Genomic DNA, 12,826 nt, shown 5'->3' with positions numbered 1-12,826 from the left:
TCAGGGGCGCCACACAGACATGCCAGCATATCCTCAGATATGTACTCCACTGTTTCAATGATGCATTGTCTCAGGTCGTTCAGATCTTGTGGCTGGATAGGCAATACATTGAGTCCTTGATGTAGCCCCACAAAAAGAAGTTGCAGCGTGTTAGATCTGGCGATTGTGGAGGGAAGCGCAACATTGGTGAATCAACCTGAGACAATCTATCAATGAAACAATGGAGTTCTTATCTGAGGATATACTAATGCACGTCTGGACAGAAGAGGACTACTGCCTATACTTCTGCCATGTCACCAATGAAAATCTCTTTGAACATTTGAATGGTATTAATAAAAATTATGCAAGTGGTCCTTCTGAAAATTAACCAACCAGTTAGAGGCAATTGTAGGACTCATGCGCCAGCTCAGTTTGGCTGCATGAACAATTTAACTTAAATGTGATACATGCTGAATAATGATGGAATACTATACATAGCTAGATGTAAATGAACACATGAATCAATCTTTTTAGTACATCTTATTGGAAAAGATGGCATGAATGAATAAATGAATGAATGAATTTGCATACACCTACTAACTTTTCTGTAAGGACAGAACTTTATTAATATTCACATTTGGGATTAATAAATCTTGCTTTCCGCCTGCACTGACACGCCAAAATATCTAGCAATCTAATGGCTCACAAAAATTGGCATCAACTTGAGTTCGGGCTATGCAGTCTAAAGTTGGTTTACTAGAAAATATTTTATTGCTTTTAATTTTTCCTGGATTTAAGAGAAACTTTCTTCCATTTTGTATCCTAAGAACAAAAAAAATCAAAACGAAAAAAATGTGAAAAAAGAAGAAAATCATTGTGATCAAATGTCTTGGCTTATTAAGGTGTAAATATAGTTATTTGCTCTTTGTTACAAGTTCATAGATATATGAAACGTAATATTAGTTTGTGTAAAGATCTCATATTTAAGCTGAAAGTTCTGGACAAACAGCTGAACTTGTTTTTTTCTTTTCTTTATTATGTTTTGTATGCCTGTATTAAATGTGTTGTTTTCTGTTTAATGTAAGCTGGAGCTACACATTGCCTTTTTTTTGTTTGTTTTTTTACCACTACTATCAATTGCATATTGATTATAACAAGTATAGTACATGCAAGATGTCAAAAAGAGAGACAAACTGAAAAAAGTCACACACATGACCTTAAAGTGGCTGTCCATTACTTCTTAAAAATAAAAAGAATAATGTATCCCGTGTCGCACCTCTTATAGTGCTGCCCAGGTCCCTCTCTGGTCTGCGACCTGCTCTTAATGAAGACATGATCCTCTGTTGAGTAAGTGACTGTAATGGTCACATAGCCTCTTTAAAAAAGAAGTGGTAGATAACTCCTTTAATTTTTGTATAATCGTTGCAGCAATCACAGAAAAAAATTGCTGTGTGTAGCTCCAACTTTAGAAACACAGTTGCCTTAAATTACTACTATTATTTATTGTTATAGCGCCATTAATTCCATGGCACTTTACATGTGAAAAAGGGGTATACATACAAAAACAATTACAATAATCTTGAACAAAATGTGACGGCGACTGTTACAGAAGGAGCAAGGACGCTGCCCGCGAGGGCTCACAATCTACAAGGGATGATGAGGATACAGTAGGTGAGGGTAGAGCTGATTGAGTAGGTGTGAGAAGGGGCTGGGGGGACTTTAGGAAAAAACTTTGTCTGATGGTGTCAATCTCCTGCTTGAAGAATGAGGCATAGTCTTCGGCTGAGATGAGAGGAGAGGGAGGAGGAGAGAATTGAAGGTGTTGAATAGCTGTTTAGGGTTGTGAGACAGGGAGGATATGAGAGATGAGAAGTATGTTTGTTTTGCTGCAGTGAGTGTGGACTTGAAGGTAGTGAGGGACTGTTTGAATGCGATGAAGTGCTCATTGGAGTGGGCCCATCGCAGTTCTTTGGTTAGGCTGGTGGGCCAGGGTTGCCTGCTTAGAGGCAGCTGAGAGAGAAGTGTCAATGGGGATGTTGAAGTCGCCCATGATGATAGTGGGGATGTCAGCGGAAAGGAAATGAAGTAGCCAGGTGGTGAAATGGTCTAGAAAGGTAGTGGCTGGTCTTGGGGGGCGGTAAATGACAGCCAGTTGGTGGTTGGAGGGGGAGTAGATGTGCACACGATGCACTTCAAAAGAGGGGAGAGTAACCAAGGGTGGCAGTGGGATTTGGGTGAAGGAGCAGTTATCTGGCTGGAGAAAACCTATTCCTCAACCATGCTTGCCAATGGAGCAGGGGGTGTGGGAAATGTGTAATCCACCATATGAAAGTGCAGCTCGAGAGGCTATGTCAGTGGGGGTGAGCCAGGTTTCGGTGATGCTGAGGAAGGAAAGTTTGTTAGTGATGAAAAGATCATGGATGTAGGAAAGTTTGTTACAGACGGAGGGAGTGTTCCATTGAGCTTCTGTTAGTGGGACTGGGGAAGCGGGGGCTGGGCGGATGTGTATGAGGTTAGAAGGGTTGTGAGAGTTTGTGATAGATCGTGGATAGGAGGTGGTAGTGACTGTGGGGATGTGGTGAGGAGGGCCAGGATTTGGGGAGATATCGCCAGCAGTGAGGATGAGGAAGAACAGAGAAAGTGCTGGTAGATGGGAGCAGGAGAGAGTGTGAGGTAGCTGTCTGTGTTTGGAGACACAGGATTGAATGTTGAGGAATAGTTCTGAGTAGGAGGTGAGATGAATGGGGAGGATTGAGGGAGAGATGAAGAGTACATTGCTAGGTGTAGGGATTAGGGGGGTTAGAAGAAAGTGAAGGATTATGGGGGTGAGAGTGAAAACAAAGACAAACATTGTTTACAGTGTCCAAGTATCCAGTTACCTTCAGTTCCCTTCAGGTTCAATTCAGGTATAATTCATATTTCTTTCACCTAAACATGGACACTTAAGGCGTTGGACTGCAGATACGTCTATAGCAGACTAATGCTCACAATATATGTGCTACAGAATGCGTTCAGGTGTGAACCATAGGGGAGTGGTCTGTACTCATCTTGATCAGCTGATTAAGGCTAAGCCAGATGCAGGATATTCAAGAGCCAAGTAAACAAAGTCATAAATAAAAGTGGGGGTAGTAGTAGTTAGTTGAAAAATATACCTTGTGTATATAGGAGCAGAGGAAGGAAGAAATCAGCATGAGAAAGTTGGGTCATGTACCATGTGTATATAGGAGCAGAGGAAGGAAGAAATTAGCATGGGAAAGTTGTTGGGTCACGCAAATCAACAAGAATTATGTCCTTGAGGTTTCTTCACTCTCCATTTTTCAAAACTTTTCTTCATCCATTTATTATGTATACCTGTTGTTTTATATACGTGTCAGCAAGGAATGTCACCGATTACTGGTCCTAAACATTCCTTAACTTACAGCAGTTGTGTCTAACTTAATAAAGGACTTTGCTGTAAATCTGGAGTCTGCATTATCTGGTTAGATTGTCTCCTGTGCTATTCCAGGCTCGAGGCTAGACAAGCATTACAAGAAAAGTGTCCGTATTAAGGCCACAATACCTGTACCTGAAGCGGTTCTGTTCTGCTGCACTAGACTTAGATCACCATAGAATGCTCAATATAGCTGATAAAATATTGCTATCTAGAACTGGTCTTATAGAAATGCAAATGTGCTTGTTTCTTTTTCTATAATACAAATGTGATATATTTAACACATTTTTTCTTCTTTTTAGGAAGCGGTGGTCAGTGTCTGGATACAGTTCAGTGATGGCTTAGTGACACCTCTTGATATCTATGATCCCAAAGATTTCACAATATCTGCAACATCATTGGATGAGTCCATTGTCTCCACTCACCAGATAAATCCAGTGAAGTGGCCAACTGTAATAGCGGAAGGTGAAGGACAGGGTCCTTTGGTAAAAATAGACTTTATGATCTCTGAGGCTTGTCAAAAATCAAAGAGAAAAAGCATTCTTGCGGTGGGAAATGGTTATATAAAAGTGAAGTTTGGGCAAAATGATGCCATTTCTCCAGGTGAAGCTGAATATGATGAGGAAGAAATAGAAAACCACACTAGTGACCGCAGGCAAAGAGTTTCAGACCCGGATCGTTATGGTAGTGATGGAAGGTATGATGGTTCTCTTCTTGAACGTGATAAAAGTGCCATAAGGAAAGGGAGCACAACTGCTAGATCAGTGATAAATGGCAATAAACTTTCGGAAGACAGTCCTTTGCAAAATATCCCAATAGATTTTACCAATTTTCCTGGTCAGGCGGACTTACCAAAAAGTAATGGAGAAATTGAAGATAATGACCTCATAAATGCACCAAGAGGATTGAGTGATCTTGAGATAGGAATGTATGCTTTGCTTGGTGTTTTTTGCCTTGCCATATTGGTCTTCCTTATTAATTGTGCAACATTTGCCCTTAAATACAGGCACAAACAGTTGCCAATAGAAGGTCAAACTAATATGACTCATTCCCACGACTGGGTATGGCTTGGTAATGAAACAGAGTTGTTAGAGAACACACCAGATGTATCTCCGCAGCAAGATGAACATACTACTATCATAGACAGAGGAATGACCTTAGAAGAGAGTCATCATCTCTTTAATGGTAACTCCCAAAAGAACTTGCAGAGCCAAACTCATCGGCCAATGGAAGAAACAGAAAAAGCAACGAAAAACAAGAAAAATGATCCTCTACATTCCCCTACTTCAAAAAGAAAGAGGGTGAAATTCACTACATTTACCACTATCCCAGCTGATGACAGTTGCCCAACAGTCAACTCATTGCTGACAGCCAATGAGGATGATATTAAGTGGGTATGTCAAGATATGGATTTGGGAGAATCTAAGGACCTCAGGAACTATATGCAGAAGCTAAAAGATAAAATTTAACTTAGAGTATGAGGAAGAAATACCACATATTTTGATGCTTTTGGTTTTATAGGTTAAGATATGATGAAATGGTTGTAGAAAAACTAAATATGACAAAATAGATGCCAAAATGAGTGACGTTTTCCAAGGAACTCCACATTAGGACTAGCTGTACAGATTTTAAGACCTAAACAACTCAGCAAACGAATGTGATACAGTGAGACTCTTTTGTGAATAAAATGAAAATTTCAAATAAAGTGGACATACCAAAAACTTTTTTTAAAAAAAAAAAAATCCGTAAAACTCGGCAAAAAAATAATAATTTTATATTTCTAAGAAAAGCTAACTACAGGATGGAAAGTAAAATGATATTTTCAGAAATCCAGGAAAAAATAATTCTACTGCTTGTTCCATTTTCTGTAAATATGTACAATATTTAAGGAATGAAAAAAGTCACAATTTTGTTTTGTTTTTTTTGCTTATTTTTTGTTTTTTTTCAAAAATTTCAAACATTTGATAGATGTAGTAATTACTGATCAAACTACATGTCGCATTTAGATTTTTATTATAGTCTTCCCCTAAATAAACATGAAATTCACTTCTTAGACCAGTGAATGGTCTATTAGAGTGGATTTAGCCAAAATAGGAAAAAATATATAGTCATGCATTGTACTATGTGTCACATTGTGAAATTCTAATAAAATTTTGTACAAACTCTCATTTTCAATATCAACACAAGCTTTAGTTCTTCTAATGTATTCTGTTAATAACAAATTAGGCTTTAAAGGAAAAAAAATGTTTTCAGATTATTTCTCTTGACATTAATGAGCTTATGTGTGACATTTGCCCCAAGGGAAATTTGCCGCAGACACTGCTGGAAATGCATCTGTGTATTTGATTATTGCTTGATTTTTTTGTGCATCTTGTTTTAAAATCAGCATATTGACACACAAAGTTACTTTTCTGGAATATTTTCATGATTTTTATCATTGGTGGTTAATGGCTCATGTACGTACCTAACAATATAGTGTGCACAATCTCCTGAAGTTCTATGGGCATTTGTACCATACAGCTCCAGAATATGGTCTTGTGCATGAGGCCTTAGACTACTAAGTCTAACTGGCATGTGCATTCATATCTATTGACTATCGGTCAACACAGACACCATTGATCATAGACCAGGATTATAAAATCTTTTCATTACATGTAAATGCAATTCTACAAAATCAGGTGACATTTTTGATATCAGTTCACTACAATATCTCATTCTCAAACATAAAATCTTATACTGTCTACAAACCAATAAAGGCATAGAAATACAAGTCATTAAAGAAGCACTCCCACTAAGTTTTATATTTATTAAATGTGTATGTAATGTAGTGTGAATATATTATTATACTCACCTACCACTGCTTTCTCTGTTGTCCTGCGCCGTTCTCTTCTTCTCAGTGACGTCACAGCCGTTGCAACCAGTTGCTCACTCTATGCTTTATGCGTAAGCCGGAAGTCTTTTTTTACGATGAAAGCCTATGGAATCTTATTATGATGCTAAATAGGCCACTTCCGGGTCAAACAGAGCATAGTTTGACCCAGAGAGTCTGTGTCAGTCAGAAGAGGAGAAGAACGGCACTGGACACCAGAAAGAGCAGCGGTAGGTGAGTATATTAATACACTCACATTACACTATATGCACATACACACATTTAAAGGGGTATTCCCATCTCCAAGATCATATTCCAATATGTAGTAGGTGTAATAATAAAAATATTAGCAAATACCTTCAATTAGAAATGTAGTAAAGTTCTTCTGATTCGCTATGTCACTTACCCGATGTGCTGGGCATTGCAGTGGCTTAGATATCCATGGTTATGACCACTAACCGCTAACTACGGTAATTGACTAACTGCCACTATGAGTGGTTTTAACTATGGACACATAAGCTACTGCAATGCCCTGCACATAGGGTAAGCGACATAGCGAATTAGAAGAACTACACTACATTTCTAATTGGAGGTACAGTACAGACCAAAAGTTTGGACACACCTTCTCACAAAGATTTTTCTGTATTTTCATGACTATGAAAATTGTACATTCACAATGAAGGCATCAAAACTATGAATTAACACATGTGGAATTATATACTTATATTCTAGGTTCTTCAAAGTAGCCACCTTTTGCTTTGATGACTGCTTTGCACACTCTTGGCATTCTCTTGATGAGCTTCAAGAGGTAGTCACCGGAAATGGTCTTCCAACAATCTTGAAGGAGTTCCCAGAGATGCTTAGCACTTGTTGGCCCTTTTGCCTTCACTCTGTGGTCCAGCTCACCCCAAACCATCTCGATTGGGTTCAGGTCAGGTGACTGTGGAGGCCAGGTCATCTGGCGTAGCACCCCATCACTCTGCTTCTTGGTCAAATAGCCCTTACACAGCCTGGAGGTGTGTTTGGGGTCATTGTCCTGTTGAAAAATAAATGATGGTCCAACTAAACACAAACCGCATGGAATAGCATGCCACTGCAAGATGCTGTGGTAGCCATGCTGGTTCAGTATGCCTTCAATTTTGAATAAATCCCCAACAGTGTCACCAGCAAAGCACCCGCACACCATCACACCTCCCACATCCATGCTTTACAGTGGGAACCAGGCATGTAGAGTCCATCCGTTCACCTTTTCTGCGTTGCACAAAGACATGGTGGTTGGAACCAAAGATCTCAAATTTAGACTCATCAGACCAAAGCACAGATTTCCACTGGTCTAATGTCCATTCCTTGTGTTCTTTAGCCCAAACAAGTCTCTTCTGCTTGTTGCCTGTCCTTAGCAGTGGTTTCCTAGCAGCTATTTTACAATGAAGGCCTGCTGCACAAAGTCTCCTCTTAACAGTTGTTGAAGAGATGTGTCTGCTGCTAGAACTCTGTGTGGCATTGACCTGGTCTCTAATCTGAGCTGCTGTTAACCTGCGATTTCTGAGGCTGGTGACTCTGATAAACTTATCCTCAGAAGCAGAGGTGACTCTTGGTCTTCCCTTCCTGGGGCGGTCCTCATGTGAGCCAGTTTCTTTGTACCGCTTGATGGTTTTTGCAACTGCACTTGGAGACACTTTCAAAGTTTTCCCAATTTTTCGCACTGACTGACCTTCATTTCTTAAAGTAATGATGGCCACTCGCTTTTCTTACTTAGCTGCTTTTTTCTTGCCATAATACAAATTCTAACAGTCTATTCAGTCTATTCAGTAGGACTATCAGCTGTGTATCCACCAGACTTCTGCACAACACAACTGATGGTGCCAACCCCATTTATAAGGCAAGAAATCCCACTTATTAAAACTCTGGGAACTCCTTCAAGATTGTTGGAAGACCATTTCCGGTGACTACGTCTTGAAGCTCATCAAGAGAATGCCAAGAGTGTGCAAACCAGTCATCAAAGAAAAAGGTGGCTACTTTGAAGAACTTAGAATATAAGACATATTTTCAGTTGTTTCATACTTTTTTGTTAAGTATATAATTCCACATGTGTTATTTCATAGTTTTGATGCCTTCAGTGTGAATATACAATTTTCATAGTCATGAAAATACAGAAAAATCTTTAAATGAGAAGGTGTGTCCAAACTTTTGGTCTGTACTGTATTTGCTAATATTATTACTACACTACTACATGTTGGGATAGGATTTTGGAGATGGGAATACCCATTTTTAATGAGTAAAAAACTTAGAGAGAGTGCTTCTTTAAGCTAATATAGTGTACATATACAGTGCCTACAAGTAGTATTCAACCCCCTGCAGATTTAGCTGGTTTGATAAGATGCAAATAAGTTAGAGCCTTCAAACTGCAAACGAGAGTAGGTTTTATGAACAGAAGCATAAATCTTACAAACCAAAAAGTTATGTTGCTCAGTTGAATTTTATTAAATTTTAAACATAAAAGTGTGGGTCAATTATTATACAACCCCTATGTTTAATATTTTGTGGAATAACCCTTGTTTGCAATTACAGCTAATAATCATCTTTTAGAAGACCTGATCAGGCCGGCACAGGTCTGTGGAGTTATCTTGGCCCACTCCTCCATGCAGATCTTCTCCAAGTTATCTAGGTTCTTTGGGTGTCTCATGTGGACTTTATTCTTGAGCTCCTTCCACAAGTTTTCAATTGGGTTAAGGTCAGGAGACTGACTAGGCCACTCCAACACCTTGACTTTTTCCCTCTTGAACCAGGCCTTGGTTTTCTTGGCTGTGTGCTTTGGGTCGTTGTCTTTTTGGAAGATGAAATTACGACCCATCTTAAGATCCTTGATGGAGGAGCGGAGGTTCTTGGCCAAAATCTCCAGGTAGGCCGTGCTATCCATCTTCCCATGGATGCGGACCAGATGGCCAGGCCCCTTGGCTGAGAAACAGCCCCACAGCATGATGCTGCCACCACCATGCTTGACTGTAGGGATGGTATTCTTGGGGTCGTATGCAGTGCCATCCAGTCTCCAAACGTCACGTGTGTGGTTGGCACCAAAGATCTCGATCTTGGTCTCATCAGACCATAGAACCTTGAACCAGTCTGTCTCAGAGTCCTCCAAGTGATCATGAGCAAACTGTAGACGAGCCTTGACATGACGCTTTGAAAGTAAAGGTACCTTACGGGCTCGTCTGGAACGGAGACCATTGCGGTGGAGTACGTTACTTATGGTATTGACTGAAACCAATGTCCCCACTGCCATGAGATCTTCCCGGAGCTCCTTCCTTGTTGTCCTTGGGTTAGCCTTGACTCTTCGGACAAGCCTGGCCTCAGCACGGGAGGACACTTTCAAAGGCTGTCCAGGCCGTGGAAGGCTAACAGTAGTTCCATAAGCCTTCCACTTACGGATGATGCTCCCAACAGTGGAGACAGGTAGGCCCAACTCCTTGGAAAGGGTTTTGTACCCCTTGCCAGCCTTGTGACCCTCCACGATCTTGTCTCTGATGGCCTTGGAATGCTCCTTTGTCTTTCCCATGTTGACCATGTCTGAGTGCTGTTCACAAGTTTGGGGAGGGTCTTAAATAGTCAGAAAAGGCTGGCAAAAGAGATCTTTAATCCACACATGTGAAGCTCATTATTCTTGGTGCCTGAACTACTTCTTAATACTTTAGGGGGACCAAACAGAATTCTTGTGGTTTGAGGGGTTGAATAATAAATGACACTCTGAATTAACTTTTAACGTTTTAAAAAAACAAAAAAAAAAAAAACAAAAACAAAATTTGCTCCAGTGCATTTCCCACTTCCAGGCTGATCTACAGTACAAATGTCACAATGCCAAGTTAATTCCGCATGTGTCAACCAGCTAAATCTGCAGGGGGTTGAATACTACTTGTAGGCACTGTATGTGTAGATATGCCTTATGGAGATGAGAGAAAGGGTTCTTGTCTGCTGGTGCTAACATATAGATATTATCAACTGCTGCACATAAATTGTGAAGCATCTTTACAGTGATTTCAATATCTGATGGGAATGGTGTTCCAGAATGGTAATATTAAGATACACTAAATCTCAAAACATGACTTTTTTGAAAACTCTGCACAGAATGTCCACCCTATTGTTAAAGAGAACTTTTTGTTGGTCGTTCTCAAATTCAGTAATGTGGGTTTAGGGACTTGTACGGCATTGTACAGCTACAAACCCTATTGTACTATAGGGGGTGAAGACTGTAGTAGGACACCAGCAAGAGAATCATTGCCCTCCGGTCCATGGGTTGAACACATTGGGGAATTGACAGTATTAGAGAACATTCAATGAAAAAGTAGATGAGAAATGAGAACTAATGTCATCTAACATAGATGTTAATGAAACTATGACATGCATAAAAAGTATTGTAGACTGGAAGAATGTAATATTTATTTATATATACATATATAATTATACAATTTGTGATTAAATACATCATGTCATTAAACTTGCCTTGTTTCCTCCTGTTTGACCACTGCTAATTGTGTAATTTGTACATTCATCTCAGATCATCAGTTTACTATCAATTTCTGTTGCCCCGATAAAGGTGTGCATGTACAAAATTGCTAGCGAAATGTAATATCAGGCTTGCCAGTGTATGAATCACAGTGTTCTGCATCTTTATATGTAGGAGACAAAAAAATAAAGCATAACTATTCTACTTCTGGAGAAATGCTGGAATATAGCTCAAAAATTGTTCATCACAATCATAATACCAACTTGTTGGACTTAACATCCAATCTACCATGTGGCTGCAATTTCAGATGTCTTGATTTGTGTTATAGTCGGATGCAAAAACTGATTGTGTTTACAGTCAGTGCTATTATAGACACTGAGCGTGAATTTATCTCTGAATTACTTAAAAACTTCACAATCCTCTTATGTTGCCAAGTAATGTACTTTTGTGGACCTGTGAGGAGTTAAATCGCAGTACAGGTTCAGCCAGGTCAAGCTTTCTATACATCTGCCCATATTTGTATACTCCTTTGCACTGTGTGAATTAGTGCTTAGGCTGCTATCTTAGGACCTTATTAGCTAACATGTTTCATCCACCAATACAGAAACGCTGCAAATCCCAGTATATGTTAAACATAGAACGTTAGAGTTGGAAGGGACCTCCAGGGTCATAGTGTCCAACCCCCTGCTCAATGCAGGATTCACTAAACCATCTCAGATAGATGTCTGTCCAGCCTCTGAAGACTTCCATTGAAGGAGAACTCACCACCTCTCATGTTAGCCTGTCCCACTCATTGATCACCCTCACTGTCAAAAAGTTTTTTCTAAAATCTAATCTAAGATATGTAATAATATCTAATATCTATGTTATTCAAGGTTCCTCTAAATCTAACTATTCATGCAGCTGATATCAGCAGGGAGGAAGTAAAGGGCTTCAGTAATTCATATTTTCCCATATTCTGTTGCATGTTGAAATTATTCTAGTATACAGACAGAAAGTGAATGAAATTCCCAACAGAATAGATTACTCATTTTTAAATTTAGATTAGTATTTTTTTTTAATATGCATATTCAGTGAGGTTTAATAAAGGAACACGTTAAATTAATTGTTTAACGTTTTTTAAGAATTTAGCTTGGCATGCAGTTAAAAGTAAACTTCTGTATAAAGTTGAGCAAAATGATTTGTAGGACTCTGGCTCAGCGACTATGTCAGTAGTCATTGGCCGCTGGATCAAATCACTGCGATCCTCCTCCTAACAGCCTTCATTACCTGCTCCTCTTCTCATTACTAAATCCCGCACAAAGTCATCAGTAGGTGCTAGGATTGCAGCCATGTATTAGGATGTTCTCAGGGCTCTTGTCCGGCAGACACAGACTACTGACATGGCTGATTGTCCAAGGACTTGTGAATCATTATATGGTCTATATTTTGCATCCCCGTAATAAAAATGTCCTCTGGTGAGTCCTAGGAGGTACTGCCATCCAAAAATGCTGTCCGGGTTGTGCACTATTCTGGTAGAATTTTATTGGTTTAGGAATATGCAGATGATGAGATACTTTATAATAATCTATGTTATATACTATTCCTGCTGCTTTCTAGTAATCTCATCTGTATCTTTAGATTAGTTGAAGAACTTAACTTGTCTTTTCCTAATTTGTTATCCATCAGGTTTACGCAAGTACACAAGACAACAGGAAAACCTAATGTATTATCCTAAAAATGAATTAAAATTTTCCATGATTATGTGACGCGCCCCTGGGCCTGTGTCGCGCTGCGTTGCGCACGCGGGAGCTTACCCGGAGCCGGATCTCTTGAGGGTTGTAGTCTCGTGGCGGTGATCCGGTCCGTGCCCAGGGAGTCAGACTAAGTGGCGCTGTATCAGCGGTAGATGTTGGACGACTACGCCACCCGTTGAGTACAGCTAAGGAGCTGCTGCTGCAGGGCAGACCGCTGAGGCCGGTGGTAGGATTGTGCAGCGTGATAGCATAACCCCCAACGGGAGGGGTATGGCCTCAGGGCAGCCGACGTGGACGATGGGGGTAGCAGGAAC

The 12,826-nt window shown here is 39.9% G+C and overlaps 1 protein-coding gene across 1 annotated transcript in view; it reads left to right on the top strand.

Moving 5' to 3' along the window:
• TMEM132C (transmembrane protein 132C) overlaps positions 1–6,554 on the top strand; it is a 904,429-nt gene extending 897,875 nt beyond the window's left edge. The window contains exon 9 of the mRNA XM_073676143.1: positions 3,712–6,554. Within this exon, the coding sequence (XP_073532244.1) occupies positions 3,712–4,878 (1,167 nt within the window). The 3' untranslated portion in view covers positions 4,879–6,554. The remainder of the gene's footprint in view (positions 1–3,711) is intronic.
• Positions 6,555–12,826: the final 6,272 nt, after the last annotated feature.

The sequence above is a fragment of the Phyllobates terribilis genome, unplaced genomic scaffold, assembly GCF_046119375.1.
Source record: "Phyllobates terribilis strain yellow unplaced genomic scaffold, ASM4611937v1 Scaffold_1__5_contigs__length_1240528914, whole genome shotgun sequence".
Classification (NCBI taxonomy): Eukaryota; Metazoa; Chordata; class Amphibia; order Anura; family Dendrobatidae; genus Phyllobates; species Phyllobates terribilis.
Note: the sequence above shows the minus strand (reverse complement) of the source record. Positions and strands in the feature narration are given on the sequence as shown.